At 33.0% G+C, this 15,931-nt stretch overlaps 3 protein-coding genes and 1 non-coding gene across 4 annotated transcripts in view; 2 read left to right on the forward strand and 2 right to left on the reverse strand.

The window, feature by feature from the left end:
* LOC111432183 (haloacid dehalogenase-like hydrolase domain-containing protein At2g33255) overlaps positions 1–2,418 on the forward strand; it is a 3,322-nt gene extending 904 nt beyond the window's left edge. The window contains exons 2-5 of the mRNA XM_023069023.1: positions 209–251; positions 849–909; positions 1,832–1,966; positions 2,046–2,418. Coding sequence (XP_022924791.1) covers positions 209–251; positions 849–909; positions 1,832–1,966; positions 2,046–2,210 — 404 coding nt within the window. The 3' untranslated portion in view covers positions 2,211–2,418. The remainder of the gene's footprint in view (positions 1–208; positions 252–848; positions 910–1,831; positions 1,967–2,045) is intronic.
* A 316-nt stretch (positions 2,419–2,734) lies between these two features.
* Positions 2,735–2,807, reverse strand: TRNAK-CUU. Its single transcript has one exon. It is a non-coding gene; the product is annotated as a tRNA-Lys (tRNA).
* A 1,554-nt stretch (positions 2,808–4,361) lies between these two features.
* LOC111432152 (probable folate-biopterin transporter 9, chloroplastic) lies at positions 4,362–7,415 on the forward strand. The gene is made up of 2 exons (XM_023068976.1): positions 4,362–5,168; positions 5,844–7,415. The coding sequence occupies exons 1-2, from the start codon at positions 4,670–4,672 to the stop codon at positions 6,998–7,000; spliced, it is 1,656 nt and encodes a 551-aa protein (XP_022924744.1). The 5' UTR covers positions 4,362–4,669; the 3' UTR covers positions 7,001–7,415.
* Positions 7,416–7,765: 350 nt separating this feature from the next.
* LOC111432153 (transcription factor WER) lies at positions 7,766–8,933 on the reverse strand. Its single transcript, XM_023068977.1, has 3 exons — positions 8,591–8,933; positions 8,381–8,510; positions 7,766–8,285 (listed from the first exon to the last, which is right to left on the reverse strand). Exons 1-3 carry the CDS (start codon positions 8,748–8,750, stop codon positions 7,841–7,843), a joined length of 735 nt encoding a protein of 244 aa, XP_022924745.1. The 5' UTR covers positions 8,751–8,933; the 3' UTR covers positions 7,766–7,840.
* Between the last annotated feature and the right edge of the window lie 6,998 nt (positions 8,934–15,931).

Here is a 15,931-nt window from a genome sequence, read left to right on the forward strand (position 1 = left end):
CCCCCCCCCCCCCCCCAATTTATCATGTGTTTTAGATTACCCTGTGTTGATTTGATTGTTTTTCTTTACAAGTTTCTAATCGCTAACACCCTTGTCTCAACAGCTTAAATAGATGAGGGATTTTAACTCTTCAGATTCATGTTACTTTTATTGTGAAAAGTTGGGTCTTTGGCTATCTCAACCAAATTCTTGATGATTATACGTGCAGGTGCTGCGGAGCTTTGTACCTTTCTCGATTCCAAGAATATAAGGTAAACAGTTTCTTCTTCTTCTTCTTCTTCTTCCTTCACTGTAACTTATGGTGGCTTGCATTTTGTAACCATCTTGTCTGCCAGCTCTTTCCTTAACTGTAGTTGAGCTACTGTTCTCTCGTGAATCAGCTATGTTCCTGTGACAGAACTAAAAGTTGGTTGAATCATACCCCTCCCCCAACCCACACAAAACACACATGGTGGTGCCTTTTAATTTATCTGGAAAGAAAGAACAAAAAGAAACAAGTGGAAGAGGAGGAGAAGGAAGATAAAGTTTCAACATAATGAGATTCTTGTAAATTTATCTAGTATAGTCTCATTAGAATATCTCGGGTGTCCTGTGAATTTATTAGAAAATAGATGTTAAAGTGAAATTTCAAAATTTACTGCATATGGGTTTGAACCAAACTAATTGATCAATTTGTGTCTACTCCGATGTTCAATTTATTTGATGTTTACAAAAGAATTAAAGATGATAAACAGAAAAATTGTGCACTTGCGCAATAGCTAGATACGTTGTTGTGCATATGATGTGGTAATATCTTTACTTTCTGTTTCCCTTTTTTGTATTTATAATGTCAATATGTTACATTTCAGGAGGGGATTAATTACTCGCAATATAAAGGAAGCTGTCGATATTTTTCATCAGCGTTTTGGTGTAAGTTTGATTTTTCTTACAACACTCTCTGCAAATTTTAATTACAATTTACAGCTAAATTTGATTTTTCTCATAAGGCTCTCTGCTAATTATAGTTACAATTTACAGCCATCTGTTATGTTTTTAATTTTCAGACTTGCAGCTGGATTCTTTCTTATTATGTTTGGAATCGGAGTAAATTTTGAGCTTTTAATTCGTTCCCCAATATAGTCTTCCATTGCAAAAGAATGAGAAACTAAAAACATGAGATTTCTCCTTATCACAACCACAATAGTGCATTTTCTTAGAGCTTACGATACTCTAATAAGGCTTTCATCCTCATTCAGCCAGTAGGCTCTTGATTTCATCTGTCTTGTTCGGGCATCCTAATATGAACTGAGCTGTCTTGATCATTCCATTAGCTCCAACACTCGTTGTTACCTTCTTGGGGCATTAGTACATAGGAAATTTCAGTCTCTAAGAATGCCCCTCTGTAGATGTTTCACCCTTGAACATTATTTGTATAGACTGGCTGCATTTCACGTCTTGGGTTACTAGCAGCCTCTCGGTAAATCGCTACGGGCCTATGGTCTTAGAAATTGAGGTCTTTCTAGCTTCTTCTGACATCTGGGCTTTTCAGTACTCTAGTTCACCTAATGTGAAAAATTCCCCTTCTATTTATCTTCTCTCTCTCTCTGTATTTTCTTGCTCATAGGGGTATCTGTTCAAGAAGCAAGCTAAATTCTATGGTTGAATTTTGCTGGTGTTTTTCTTTGGGCTTCATGGAACGATAGAACAAAATGATCTTCCTTGATTAGGAAGAATCTCTTCTTTTTTGTGGGATCAAACTACTTTTTTAGATATCTCTCATTGTAAACTTATACCAGCACATCTGTTTGTTCCAAAATATGGACAACTAAACTTTTTCTTACTATTGCTGCAGTGGACATTTCATCCAGCATTAAGCAGGGAATTTGGTTATTATAAACCAAATCCCGCTCCCCTACTTCATATCTGCTCTTCTTGGGATGTCCTGCCTAATGAAGTAATTATGGTCGGCGATAGCCTCAGAGATGACGTGAGTGTATCGTTTTCTGTTTGGCTTTCAACGGATTTACTCTTTTCTAGTCCATTCGTTCATACGTCTTCGTTTCTAGGTTGGATGTGGGAAGCAAGCAGGAGCTTTCACATGTTTGCTAGACGAAACAGGACGGTACAACTCGGAGCATTACGCCAACATGGATCTCGAGCCAGATTTTAAAGTATCAACGCTGGGTGAAGTTCTTCATCTTTTGAATGCAAATTTTGAGTTGGCCCCATGAGTTTGAATAAAAAGGCAAAATAAGTTCCAAGTTTGTCTGGGTGATTATGATTTAACTTGAAAGTTGAGTCATTTGAGATGGGAATTTGTTTGGGACTGAAAACCAGAGATGTTGGTTCTTCTTGTAATTTAAACATTTAATGGTGAGTTGGAAACAAGTTATGAAGATTGATCCATCATATCAAGCAATTTTAGCAGCCTCTCCTCTCTTTATCATGTTCTTCCATTGTTTTTCTCTCTTTGTCCAAGAAATTTTAGATGCATTTCAGGGGCTGTAGAAAAATTAAGGATATAAGAGATCATTTTTTACCCTCAACTCATGATTGAAATGCAAAATTCAAACAATAATATCATTAATTAGGAAATTATTGGACACTAAAACAGATATTATACACTAATTAAAAATGTATCTAATTAATTGATAAAAATAACTACAAAATTAATTGAAAATACAAAGATCTCCAAAAATAGAATTAAAACAAATATTTAACCAAAATTATGAAGGTTTTTCTAGAAAAATAAAAACGCCCACCGTGGGGTTCGAACCCACGACCACAAGGTTAAGAGCCTTGCGCTCTACCAACTGAGCTAGACGGGCTTTTGTTTATAAACGTTTCAATTTATTATTTAAATAATTTCTGTTTCTCAATTTTTTTTTTAATTTTTAAATTTTCAACATTTCAAATCCGATGAGTATATGCTCTCTATTAATATTAGACTTCATAATTATTTTAAAAATATTCGTGAATGTCGAGGTTATATTGTATGCATCTCAATTAGTTTCACGAGACATTTAATTTATAGTGAGCATCGTGACTTGAACAGATACAAATAAAAAGATATTTACTTTATTATTATTATTTCAAAGTAAAAGAGTTAAACAGACACACGTTTACGAAATTAAAATCGAACCTTGATTATACTTTAACCTACTTAATATTTGGTCGCCACGTGCCACAAGACTTTCCATCTGTTTTAAAGTTGCTTTTACGTGCATTAAACCCTAATATTAATTGGTATAGTTGCATAAGCACGTGTGGATGTCCCTTCACATACATAATCAATCCCCAATTACCAAATTATTTGGCAAACCATCACATTATGCTCAATTAAATTTGGCTCTTATCTGAAACACGCTTCACCAATATACACCAAATTTCATCTATAAATATTTTTAAAAAATGGGTCTACTTTAATGCTAAAATTCTCATTATTTACTTATTTATTTAAATTTTTTAAAAATTTAAAAGAATTAAAAGTTGATGTTACAACTTAACAAATAGTTAATTTTAAAAAAATAAATGTTGAATATGACTTGAAAATTTGGGGTAAATGCATTTTATTTATTTTTTCATTGACAAAATAAACGGTGGGGATTAACCCGACAATTATTTTCAAAAAGTAAATATGATTATAAACAGCCACGTCATTAGTCAAATGCCCACGCGCTGAGTTCAGCGAGTTGAGGCTGTGGTTAATTGGGAAGCGTAGGTGACTAACACTCGCGCGCGTGGACCATTTCGAACTGTGTGAAAAGACTAAAAGGTCCCTTTCACTCAATTTCTCTAAAACGGACGGCCAAACCGGATCCTCATGGGCCCCCGTCTTCGCCTTTGCTCTACACTATTCTGGTCACTCACGAGCCTTCTCAAATTTTTATTTATATTTTAAATTTTCTTTTATTTTTATTCTTTATATTTTTAAATATCCAATTTATATTCGTAAAAATGTGTGGTTATTATAATTTTTACTCTAAAATAAATATGTATATTTTTAATATATATATATATATATATATATATATATATTTTATAACGGTACAATTTAGACCCTACCATATTTATTTATTTTTTCTATAATAGCCCAAGTTCACCACTAACAGATATTGTCCATTTTAGCTCATTACATATAGCCTCACGATTTTAAAACACGTAGTGACTTTCATAACGTTGTAAAGAATGTTTAGTTTTGATTCTTATGCTAATAAAAGTATTTTTTTAAAAAAAATTAAGAGATTAAAAGTATATATATATATATATTTATTATTATTTTTTTTTACAAATTTAAACATATTGAAATATTAATTATATTTAAAAAAAATAAGTTACAGAATTAAAAATTTAGCAACATAGAAGGCATTGGAAATTGCGGCGCGTGGTGAGTGGACCCTTGGAAATTTGGAGCGGAAAGGAGGACAAAAATGGAGTCCTCAAGGCTTCCAGGTGCCACTCTACGAAGCATGGCTTCAGCCGGAAACCTCTGCGCTCCACTCTTCTTCTTCTTTCTCCTTCCATTCCTTCCCATTCTAAACACCATAAATTTCTTGATTCCCCCAAACCCCTCTCTTCACCTTTCTAGATCCTTCCCTTTGTCTCTTCCTCTGCCTCTCCCAAAAACCCGTTTTAAGAACAGATCATTAGCGACCCATTAATTTTTCTCCAATTTCAATCTCCCCCAGCCATGATTTGTTCATTATTTGCCCCTGATTTTCCGTTTCCCTCTCTGAAACCCACGTTTCCCAGATCCCCACGAAGGCCACCGCTCTATTTTCCCAAGCACATTCTCTGTTTGCACCATCGAAACCCCAATATCTTCGAAAACCCATCAAAACCCACAGGCATTTTCATCAACACGCTTGTGGAGAGCAACCCAGGTCATGTTTTGTATAGAGAGGCCAAGAAAAGAGAAGGGAATGGCAGAAAAAGAGAGTTTCCTCTTGTGGGTAGCTATCAAATGTTGCTGCTCTGTGGGCTTGGGTATTGGGTGCAGGGGTTTAGGTGCTTTCCATGGCTGGCTCTTAACTTTCACATGGCTCATTACCTTAATCTTCATCCTTCCATATTGCAACTCGTGCAGAATTCTGGAAACCTTCCTATGGTTGCTAAACCCTTGTATGGAATTCTGTCTGATGCTCTGTATATTGGTGGTGCTCGTAGAGTTCCTTATGTTTCAATTGGAGGTATGTTGGGTTTCTCTTTGAATTTCAACCATGTTCTTGTTCATTTCATTTCTGTATTTCTTGTTTGGAGTTCTTTTCTTCATTCTTTATTCTTTTCTTTTCCAGTTCATCCTGCATTAGATTCCCTTCCGCGTTCAGTTTAATCAATAATGTAACTATTACTCAATCTTATTCCAAAGTAAAGATGGGTTTGGTTAGGAATCACGAGGTATGATATTGTCTACTTTAAGCATAAGCTCTTTTGGCTTTGCTTTGGGCTTTCCCATGTATTCCTTATAAATCCATGATCATGAGGGACTCCCTCCCAACCATCCTCAACAATCCTCTCCTCGAACAAAGTACACTATAGAGCCTCCCACGAGGCCTATGAGCCCTTGAACAACCTCCCCTTAATCAAGGCTCGACTCCTTCTCTTGAGTCACGTTTGACTATACTTTCGAGGCTCACAACTTATTTGTTCTGACATTTGAGGATTTTATTGACATGGGTAAGTTAAGGGCATGACTCTGATACCATGTTAGGAATCACGGACCTTCACAATGGTATGATATTGTCCACGTGGTTTTGCTTTTGGTTTCCCCAAAAAGCCTCGTACCAATGGAGATGTATTCTTGACCAATTGTTTTGGGTATATTTATGTGCATTGTGATGAAGCCTAATTGAGAAGCTTCTCAGTGCTGTTGCAGGTCCTATCTTGGGGATTTCTGGCATTGATCCCTGTGGCAGGGGAAGCCCTTCCTGCTTTAATGGCATGTGTTCTTCTAAGTAATCTTGGAGCATCCATAACAGAAGTTGCAAAAGATGCACTTGTTGCAGAATTTGGCCAAACAAACAAAATTTGTGGCCTTCAATCTTATACATTTATGGCTTTAGCTGTTGGTGGTGTCTTAGGCAACTTCCTTGGTGGATATAACTTACTGAGTTCACCGCCTAGAAAGATGTTTCTTCTCTTTTCTATTCTACTCTCTCTCCAACTTTCAATCTCATCAGCAACTAGAGAGGAATCCCTTGGTTTGCTGCAACTTCCAGAGCCTGATGTTCATGGTAAATCAATCATGGAAAATGTTAGAAATCAGATGTCGGACCTCGTAACGGCTATTCGTGATCCGAGTATATTTCGACCGCTGGCTTGGATTGTGGCTTCCATTGCCATGGTCCCTCTTCTAACAGGCTCTATATTTTGCTATCAAACACAATGCCTTCATCTTGATCCTTCCATAATTGGGATGTCTAGAGTGGTTAGTCAACTGGTTCTTCTTTCGGTCACTGTACTTTACGACCGCTATTGGAAACGAGTATCCATGAAGAAGCTAATTGGCATGGTGCAGATTTTGTACGCGTCTTCCTTTCTCCTCGACATTGTTTTGGTGAATCAGATAAATCTAAAGCTGGGCATTTCCAATGAGTTGTTTGCTCTTTGTTTTTCGGGTTTGGCCGAAACCATTGCACAGTTTAAGCTTTTACCATTTTCAGTACTCTTTGCAAGCTTAAGTCCAAAAGGTTGTGAAGGATCCCTGATTTCATTTTTCGCATCGGCGGTGTGCTTGTCTTCGATAGTTGGTGGTTTTTTCGGCATCGGGTTGGCTTCTTTGATTGGAATAAGATCAGGAAACTACTCAAGCTTGCCTGTGGGGATTTTGATACAGTTCATTGCAGCTTTATTGCCATTGATCTGTATCCATTTTGTTCCCACGACATCACCCGTCGTCGAAAGAGAAAAGAAGAGAATAGTTAGTAGAAGATCTAGGAGAAATAGAAGGGTCGGACGAGTCGTGTATAGTGATTCTGTATATGTTTATCGACGCGAGAGGGAATCCGAGATGCAGGGGTGAAAACTCTAGTTTCTTTCTACTGCAGCTTATCTTGTAAATGGATCAAATCTTGACTCTAAATAGTTCAGACACATCAGAAAGGCTACCATTATAATGCATCAGTGAACAAGATGACTCTCAAGCTCCTTCCCTTCGATGTCGTTCAACGCATCGATTATACTCGCATCCGTTCTTGTGGGTATCTATGCGACCAACTTCCTAATGCCAAGAGCATAGAACAGAGAAGTTTGAGCTTAATTTGTGGCAGCTTGAAGATGTGCAAATGAACTAAAAGGAGTAAAATCTGTATGTATTTCTCTCATTCATAGAAGAATTCAGAATTATTTCTAAGTATTGAATCTTGGTATACAATTGAATAGTACTTTATTATATGCACCAAAGTCACTTTTGAAGGGAATTCCAAATATCTTGAGAATATTGATATCCATTAGAGCATGCTTGATATCACATTAAGATTACATTCTTTAGGGTTTAATACTCTTTGAAGGATAGAATATCAAAAAAGGTGATTTTCAAAATCCCTTAGATCACATTTGAAATCATTGGCTTTAAGAATGACTACTTGTTCTTATCTTCATATGGGGATGTCTTTTTTTATTTACAAAAATGGTGTATTATATTATTGAAAAGATGTTGGTTTATGCTCTTGTTCAAGCATCAAAAGCTTGAATATCCATTTGTAGAACCAAACATAGAACACTTCTTTGATGAAGAACATCATGAACTCTCAAACTCAATTTCATTATTTAACTCCAAAGCCATGGTTTAAAGCTTTGGCCCAAAAAGCCTCTTCTTGTAAGACAAAAACCCAACTCAAAAGAAGAACAAAATCTAGTAAAGCTACCATTGCCATGGACACCCACCAAGCTCCATAGCCCATCCCACTTCGAGCCCTTCATTCAATATCTCAGGTAGAACAAAGCCATTGGTATTGAGCTCAGAGAGTAGACTCTGTTCATTGTTAGCTGTTTGTGAGTGGAAATTTGTGGTGTTTTGTCTCTTCTCTGTCTCTGAAGCAGAGGAAGACAAAGCTTCTGATATGTTGTTTTTGTCGTGTTCTTCTTCTAGTAGAGCCATGATTTTGTTCATGTCCATTGGGTTGTATTGCTGCTGCTGCTGTTGCTGCAGTTGTTGCTGATGAAATTGCTGCCTTCTGAGAAGGCGAGCTTTTGCTTTCCCATTCGCATCAGAACTGTCCTTTTCCTTTTTCTTGAAATGGGTCCTCCAGTAATTCTTTATTTCGTTATCCGTTCGTCCTGGTAAGCTCCGAGCAATCATTGACCATCTGAGCCAAACATTTCATAGTTAGTAAGTAGAATTGGTTCAAAGGAACACAAACGAACATCTTTACTGACACGAGAGATTGAACTCAGAAGGTACCTGTTGCCCCATCTAGCATGAAGCTCGAGAATTATGCTCTCTTCATGTGGGGTTATCTGTCCTCTCTTCAAGTCCGGCCTTAGATAGTTCACCCATCTCAGTCTGCAACTCTTCCCATTTCTCTTCAATCCTAAGTAAAAATGCCATAAAAAGATCAGTTTCGGGTATCAAGACCCAGAATGACGTTTTCAAGAACGAACGAAAAGTTACCTGTAAGACGAGCCACGGAATTCCATCTTCCTTCACCATATATCCTGACATATTCCATAAGCAACCTGTCTTCCTCAGCAGTCCAAGGTCCCTTCCTCCAAACTTCATCTTCCACCAAACCCCAACTCCAATGGCCTACCATTGCTCTCAAGTTAAACATAAGAAAGCAGCTGCCGTTCTTCTCGTTCTCGTTCTTGTTCTTCGTCGAATGTTATCACTGTATGGCATCCAAGGCTTCAATCTTTACTCCATATTTATACCTGCCATTCTCTCTCATGGGTCATTTTCAGAATCATCTCTATCCTTCCCTACTATGGAAATGACCAAAATACACACACTCCCAGCCTCCACATACTCAACTACTGTTTATAAACAAATACCTTCAAGTCTTTTTATATTCTGGTTGCATGATCTTTAGTATTCTCAACTTTCATATGACCTTTTTTGTAAATTCCTTTTTAGTTTCCTTTGGTATCATTAGAGGGCTAGGTGATGATGAGATTCAAGCAGCCAAGAAATGAACAGCTGCCCAAAACACTGCCAAGACATTAGGTGACATGTTTCATTGGGTAATCAGGATAGAAATGTTCTGTTAATTTGATGCCAAAGTGAGGCCTCAAAAAGGAAAAGTGATAGCCATTTCATTGTTGTTTAAGTGCAGGGGGCAATGAGAGGGCACCATCTGTGTTCATTGGGCGTTCTTGATGATTATAATTATGTTAGATTAGATTAGTTGGATTCCAAAATGGGTTATTGGAGAGCTTATTATATTATTAAGATTGTTATCAAACGTCATTGGGAAGAGGCCAGGTGTTGGATTTTGGTTCAAGTTTGGGTATCGATAGTGGGTTTGCAGATAGCAGATGGATCCAAATCTCATATCTTTCCCCTTCACCTTCAGATCTTAGGTTTTGATCAGCTTAAACACTCATAAGAACTTTTCTTTTTTGTTTTTAAGCTGCAAAATGATATCAAAATGAGATCCCAAATGATTTCGTTGCTTCACTTTAGATCAAAGTTTTAGTTCATAAACAAATATTTGCGTATATCATATTGGACTAGTCGTAGCTATCAGTGGCAACCATAAATATCTTTTCCTTCGAAATAAGTGATATCACGTATCAGTTGGAGAGGAGAACGAATCATTCCTTGTAAGGGTGTGGAAACCTCTTCCTAGTTGACGTGTTTTAGAATCGTGAGGCTGACTGTGATGCATAATGAGCTAAAGCGGACAATATATGCTAGTGGTGGACTTGGGTTATTACTAATGGTATTAGAGCTAGATATTGGGTGGTGTGCCAGCGAGGATGTTGGGCCCTAAGGGGGTGGATTGTGAGATCCTACATTTGTTAGAGAGGGAAGTAGACCATTTCTTACAAGGGTGTGGAAACTTTTCTCTAGTATACGCGTCTTAAAATTGTGAGGCTGATGGCGATACGTAACGGGTCAAAACGGATAATATCTGCTAGTGATGGGTTTGGGGTGTTAGAGCAACGATTCCACTCACTCAGTTTTGGGCTAAATCAAGAGCTGAACTAATAAGTTTTGTTAAAACAAGAACTTAACTTGTATCTAATAAGTGTTGATGTGAGATCCCACATCGGTTGGAGAGGGAAACGATGCATTCATTTCGTTATAGGGATGTGGAAACCCCTCCTTAGCATATGTATTTTAAAACTATTTGTTATAAGAGTGTGAAAATCTCTCCTTAGCATACGCATTTTAAAACCTTGAGGGGAAACTCTTGAAGAGAAAACCCAGATACTGAGGGGGAACCCTTGAAGGGAAAACCTAAATAAGATAATATCTGCTAGCAGTGGACTTGAGTCCTGAAATATCTAGATAACGGATTCATACAATTATTCGATTTTCTCGATTGGTTTGATTTTGACCTTTAAAGACGAAAGAGGAGTGTCGACAAAGCGAAGCTAGGAGTGTCTAGTTGGGGCAGCTAAGAATGACGAAAAGGGTAATGAGCTACTACGATGATGACTGGTTTGATTTTGACCCTTAAAGACGAAAGAGAAGTGTCTACAAAGCGAAGCTAGGAGTGTCTAGTTGGGGCGGCTAAGAATGACGAAAAGGGTAATGAGCTATTATGATGACGACGAAGACTAATTACTATGAACGACAGTGAGGGTGGTTGCTATTGCAACTAACATCAAAGGGTCGTGAGTATAAAGAGTTTGATTGACGATTAGCTTCTCAGCTTTCTCGTGCACCCACCCGTTTAAGTGATTATGATGTGGAGATGATGTCGGGTTGGATTAGAGTCTTCTAGAACGCGTTTGATATCTAAGGAATAGTATAAAAAGAAATGATGAGGGGTCTTTTGCACTTGTTTAAACCCAAAAAGGAATATGATTCATAATCACAAAGATGACAAGATTCCTTTCTTTTTCTTTGTTTAATCAAAATACCTCATGGGTTAGTAGGATTCTGGAAATAACCACAAAATTAATTAATTAATTAATTAATTAAATTAAAAATATTATTTAAAAAAAAAAAGGAACATGGATGATATGACAAATGTGGGATGTTCACTTTATTAATAATAAAGTACAATTTCTTGTACCTATCCACCAAAATTATTTTAACTATTAATAATTTATTTTAATTACTTTTAATCTCAACTATGTTATTTTTAATAAATAAATAAAATAAAGTAGAATTTGCTAAATTTCTATTTTAAATAAAAAATAATAATAATTACCCTATTTGGTAAATTCATATTAAAGTAATTTTAAATTTTGTGATTAAAGAAAAATTGACATTTAAAAAAAATAACTAAAATTTCATTTTACAAATTCGAGGACAAAAATTGCTAAGAATGAGAAATAGAAGTGGGTCTGAAACTTTCGATCCCATTTATATTTCTCATTCTTAACATAGGTATCAGATCACCGATCTTGGTGTTCTTAAAGTAGAATCAGCTTCAAAATTTCGGAGGTTGATTTAACACATCGTTATTATATTCATCCCTCTGAAAAATAAAAATGGGGATCGAAAGTACGATCTTCGTTAATGTACACACCCTAAAAATAAGGGAAAAATATAAACTAATTAAATAATAAGATAAAATATATTACTAATTAAATCTTAAGATAAAATATTAATTAATTACGAATGTTTAAGATATATTTCATAACTAATTATTATAATATATTCTCCAAATAAGATAGAATGATATTATGCATTTGTAATTAATTTTTACAGTGACGTCAATTTCTATAGTAAATATTTTATTTATTTTGGTGAAAAAAAAATTTCAACAATATATTTCAAAGTTTGGGCTTTTATTCCTGACTATGACAACATGAAGCTTTGGGCTCCAAATGTAAAGTTTGGGCTTTTCTCTATGAACATACGGCCCATATCAGGCCCATCTATATATTTTTTTAAAGAAAATTTATGTCCATTTTAATGAAACAAAATTATCTAGTAATACTTAAATAATTTAAAAGTTTGAAATTTTAATGTATTTTATAAATTAAAATTAATTTGGTTTCTCTAAAGCTGAATAAAATAAATTAAAATTTAATAATTTTTTTTCATTTGTGTGAGTTCCAATTATACCCTTGAATAAGGTAATAAATGGTACCAAGTGAGTCGTAATTATGTCATTTTTATCTCTAATTTTTAGTCACCAACTATTATACAATTTTTCATCGATCGTTTTAAGAAAAAGATTCTTCAAAGATTTTTCTTTTGAAATAATTTCAACCATTTCGAAATTTTCAAACGCTTAAAGTGCGACTAATATTTTGTTCTAAATTAACTTTAATATCTTTTTCTTTATTTTTCATTGTTTTAATTTACATTACTTTGAAAATGATTGGTGACATGAATGATGGGGTCAAAATTTTGTGTATATAAAGGAATTTTTTGAATGGGAGTAATAATTAAAGAGTATGAAATATATTCTCTTTTAGTATTGTATTGTCATAAATAATTTTCTTTTTAATAAATGGTAACAGCGTAGCTCTTCTTCGAGATTTTTAAAGAATGTTTTGTTTCTCAACGTCCTTGTTGACATACTATTCGGTGTCCACTCTTCTTCGAGACTCAGTGTCTTCACTAGCACATCGCCCGGTGTCTAGCTCTAATACCATTTGCAACAATAGCTCAAACCCACCAGTAGCATATATTGTCTTCTTTGGACATTTTCTTTCGGGCTTTCTCTCAGAGTTTTTAAAATACGTCTGTTAAGGAGAGGTTTCCATACCCTTATAAAAAAATGTTTCGTTTCCCTCTTCAATCACGTGGGATCTCATAATTCACTGAACCAACGTGGTCGTAGGCGTTAAAAAGAATATAAATAATAGGGCCTACAAACAAGTTGAGAAAATGAGAATATTATTCCCTTCTCTTTAAAATGGCTTTTTTTTTTTAATTAAAAAAAAAAGTAATTATTTTATGGCAGGTCCCATTACAAAAGAGTAAATTACTTTACAGTACAAAACTGCAAGAAAAAAAAATATTTATTGAGAGCATACCAATTAAATTATTAAATTTTAATCGTACTCTTGCGAGAACGTAAAACGAGTAGTCAACACTTATTCTAATTTGACAAACAAGTTAGCTATGTAAAAATCGAATTTTACGTACGATCAAATCTCGAGTCACGTTTGACTAGAAAATGCACTAGAAACAGTTTAAAAGAAATCAATGTTATAGGCGAAAAGCAAATAAACAACGACCATAGATTTGATAGCATTTGACAGACATTTTAGCTATGACAGACATAGACATGATTTTGGCAAACAATTATATATACTGGACATGACAGAAATATTTAGTACCTAATTACACGTGGAAGGAAGTAAAAAAGGTTTGGAGGCAATATGCCTTAGACAAGCATAACCGTGACATCAAGCAACCACCACCACCCACCATTGCTAACGACCTCTTCACCAACATTGTTGATCACCTTATCAGCAACTACCATTGACTTTGCCCTCCATTGTTACTATCGACTACTAACCATAATGAACGGTGCATCATAATATTTTTTAAAATTACGTTGAAATACTTTTGAAAAAAAAATGTAATCTAAGTGTTTTAATTTTAAATAAAAATTATATTTATGAGAAAAACTATTACACGACACTACATTAGTTGACGTGTGATGTTAAAATTAGTTTTTTATTTTTATTTTAATTCTTGTATATATTTAATGTAACAATTATTATTTTTTAAATAGTCAAATGATTAAATATTTAATCTTATTCTAAATTTATATGAAAATAAAAATTTATTATTAAAATTAATTTAGCGATATCTCCTATAATATAAAAAAAAAATTAAATTTTAATTTAAACATTGAATTTCATTAAATTAAAATTTAAACTTAAATAAGTATTTTAATGCAATCTAAACATATTTATGGAATTAATAAATATCAAAGAGAAATAAGTATTTAATTAAAATTAAATTGAAAATTTAGACCGAAAATTATGAGGGTTTAAGGGTAAAAATTAATTTCTTTTTTTCAAGAATTAAACCGAAAAGAAATGAGTTTCTCGGGACGACAAGAAATAATCAACTTGCATTTTTTTTTATCATTTATTTATTTTTTTTCTGCAAAAAGTACTTTGACAATATTATTGAATATTGTGCGTCATTAATTAAATATGAAATTTATTCTCATTGCATAGAAGATAGAACAAACAAAAGTGTCCTTTTATGAAAAAAAAATATCTCTAAATTTTAAGTATAATTTTTATTCCAAAGTAGAATGAAGACATTTTTCAATAATATTATAAATAAGAAAAAAATGACGTGTGATATTATTTACGTCATATCTAATTCGTATAAAATATTGTTAATGATATTTTTGTTAGTTAAAATAAATTATAATTATTATAATTTTGTCCATCTATTTAAACATAAGGTCATAATTATCGGCTGAGAATAAAAAAATTAAATTTATTAATTAAATAAATACAAATTTGCTCGAGAATAAAAAAAATTGGTGGTATCTTTTTCATTCGGCCCACCAATCATCTAGTCTCTGATCTATTAACTCATAACTCGTAATTTAGTATTTTACCTTTTTAAGAACCTTCAATTCGAAGATATTAATCTGACTTTTAAAATTATAAATTTTTAAAATTTTTAATTTCAAGTTTTATATATTCATAAATTAAAAAAAAAAACATGAAATAATATTGAATTATATAGATTATTGATTTTGTAGTGTTTATTTATTATTTTCATACATTTAAAATATTGGTGAAAGTATTTAAAATCTTTATTTAAATAATGGGACAAGAACAAGCAATTCCTCGATAGAATGAAAATTGAACATGGAGAAGAAGTTTGTCTTGGATTTATAAAAATATGTGGAAAAAAAAAATTAAAATATTTAAATTTTCGCTTTTAATTTTAAATTTTCATAAAATATAAATAAATAAATAATCGAGAGATTTTGAAAAATTTAGAAAAGAAAAAACTTTAAATTTACGAGAACTTCAACTCTGATCAAAGTAAGTAAATGATTGAATTAATTGCAAGTGTTAAACCCACTCGTTAAATGCATTAAAATAGCTTTAAACTTGTGATAATTTTTTACTTTTCGACTTTAAAATTAATTTATATTGATAAATGTGCAAATTCAAATGGAGTCGAATGAATATGTTAAATATTTGAATTATTTTATTAATTTTATTGGTTGTTGTACTAAAAAATTATAGTATGATTTTATCTACGTTCATCAAAATTATTATAATTTTTTTTATTATTTTTTAAAATTTGAATGAGTGGAAAATTTTAATGGTTTATATATTTTTAGAATGGATGATTAATAAAAATACTCATAAACTTTATATTTTATTTTAAAAATACTCGTCAATAATAATTTTAATTCTTTTTTAATAATCTTATCCTTAATTTTGGATGGTATTTTATTTTAAAAATACTTTTAAAATTATAATATAACTTCAAAAAAAACTTTAAAAAGTTTCATTAATACCTTACTGTTTTTTTATATTAAAAAAATCGTAGTAATATATACGAGACGGTCTATCAACCATTGTCTTTAAGCTTTTTTTAATGTTATTTTTAAAAGTTTTTGTGAGCATTTTTTTAGTTATGTATTTATGGTGAGAGTATTTTTTATTTTTTTTATAAAAAAATTAAAGATATTTTTTGAGTAGACGACGAATGTATTTTTATATTTTTTAAAATAAAATATTATTATTATTATTTTTTAATAAAAGTCGATAGGTTTGATGGAGGAGTGAGACGAGATGAAGACAAAATATCGTGCGAGAGAGAGAAGTAAGAAATGGAATTGAGGCTTGAAAATGTAATTTCAACCAAAAAAGAAAAAAGAAAAAA

This window comes from Cucurbita moschata, unplaced genomic scaffold (genome assembly GCF_002738365.1).
Source record: "Cucurbita moschata cultivar Rifu unplaced genomic scaffold, Cmos_1.0 Cmo_Scf00037, whole genome shotgun sequence".
Classification (NCBI taxonomy): domain Eukaryota; kingdom Viridiplantae; phylum Streptophyta; class Magnoliopsida; order Cucurbitales; family Cucurbitaceae; genus Cucurbita; species Cucurbita moschata.

What these genes read in the sequence shown, in the direction of transcription:
- LOC111432152 (XM_023068976.1), top strand. Translation starts at nt 4,670, where the DNA reads ATGATTTGTTCATTATTTGCCCCTGATTTTCCGTTTCCCTCTCTGAAA. An exon ending in TCCTTATGTTTCAATTGGAG is followed by an intron (nt 5,169 to 5,843) that starts GTATGTTGGGTT and finishes GAAGCTTCTCAG; the next exon opens with TGCTGTTGCAGGTCCTATCT.
- LOC111432153 (XM_023068977.1), bottom strand. Translation starts at nt 8,750, where the DNA reads ATGTTTAACTTGAGAGCAATGGTAGGCCATTGGAGTTGGGGTTTGGTG. An exon ending in TTCCGTGGCTCGTCTTACAG is followed by an intron (nt 8,511 to 8,590) that starts GTAACTTTTCGT and finishes ATTTTTACTTAG; the next exon opens with GATTGAAGAGAAATGGGAAG. An exon ending in CATGCTAGATGGGGCAACAG is followed by an intron (nt 8,286 to 8,380) that starts GTACCTTCTGAG and finishes TGTTTGGCTCAG; the next exon opens with ATGGTCAATGATTGCTCGGA.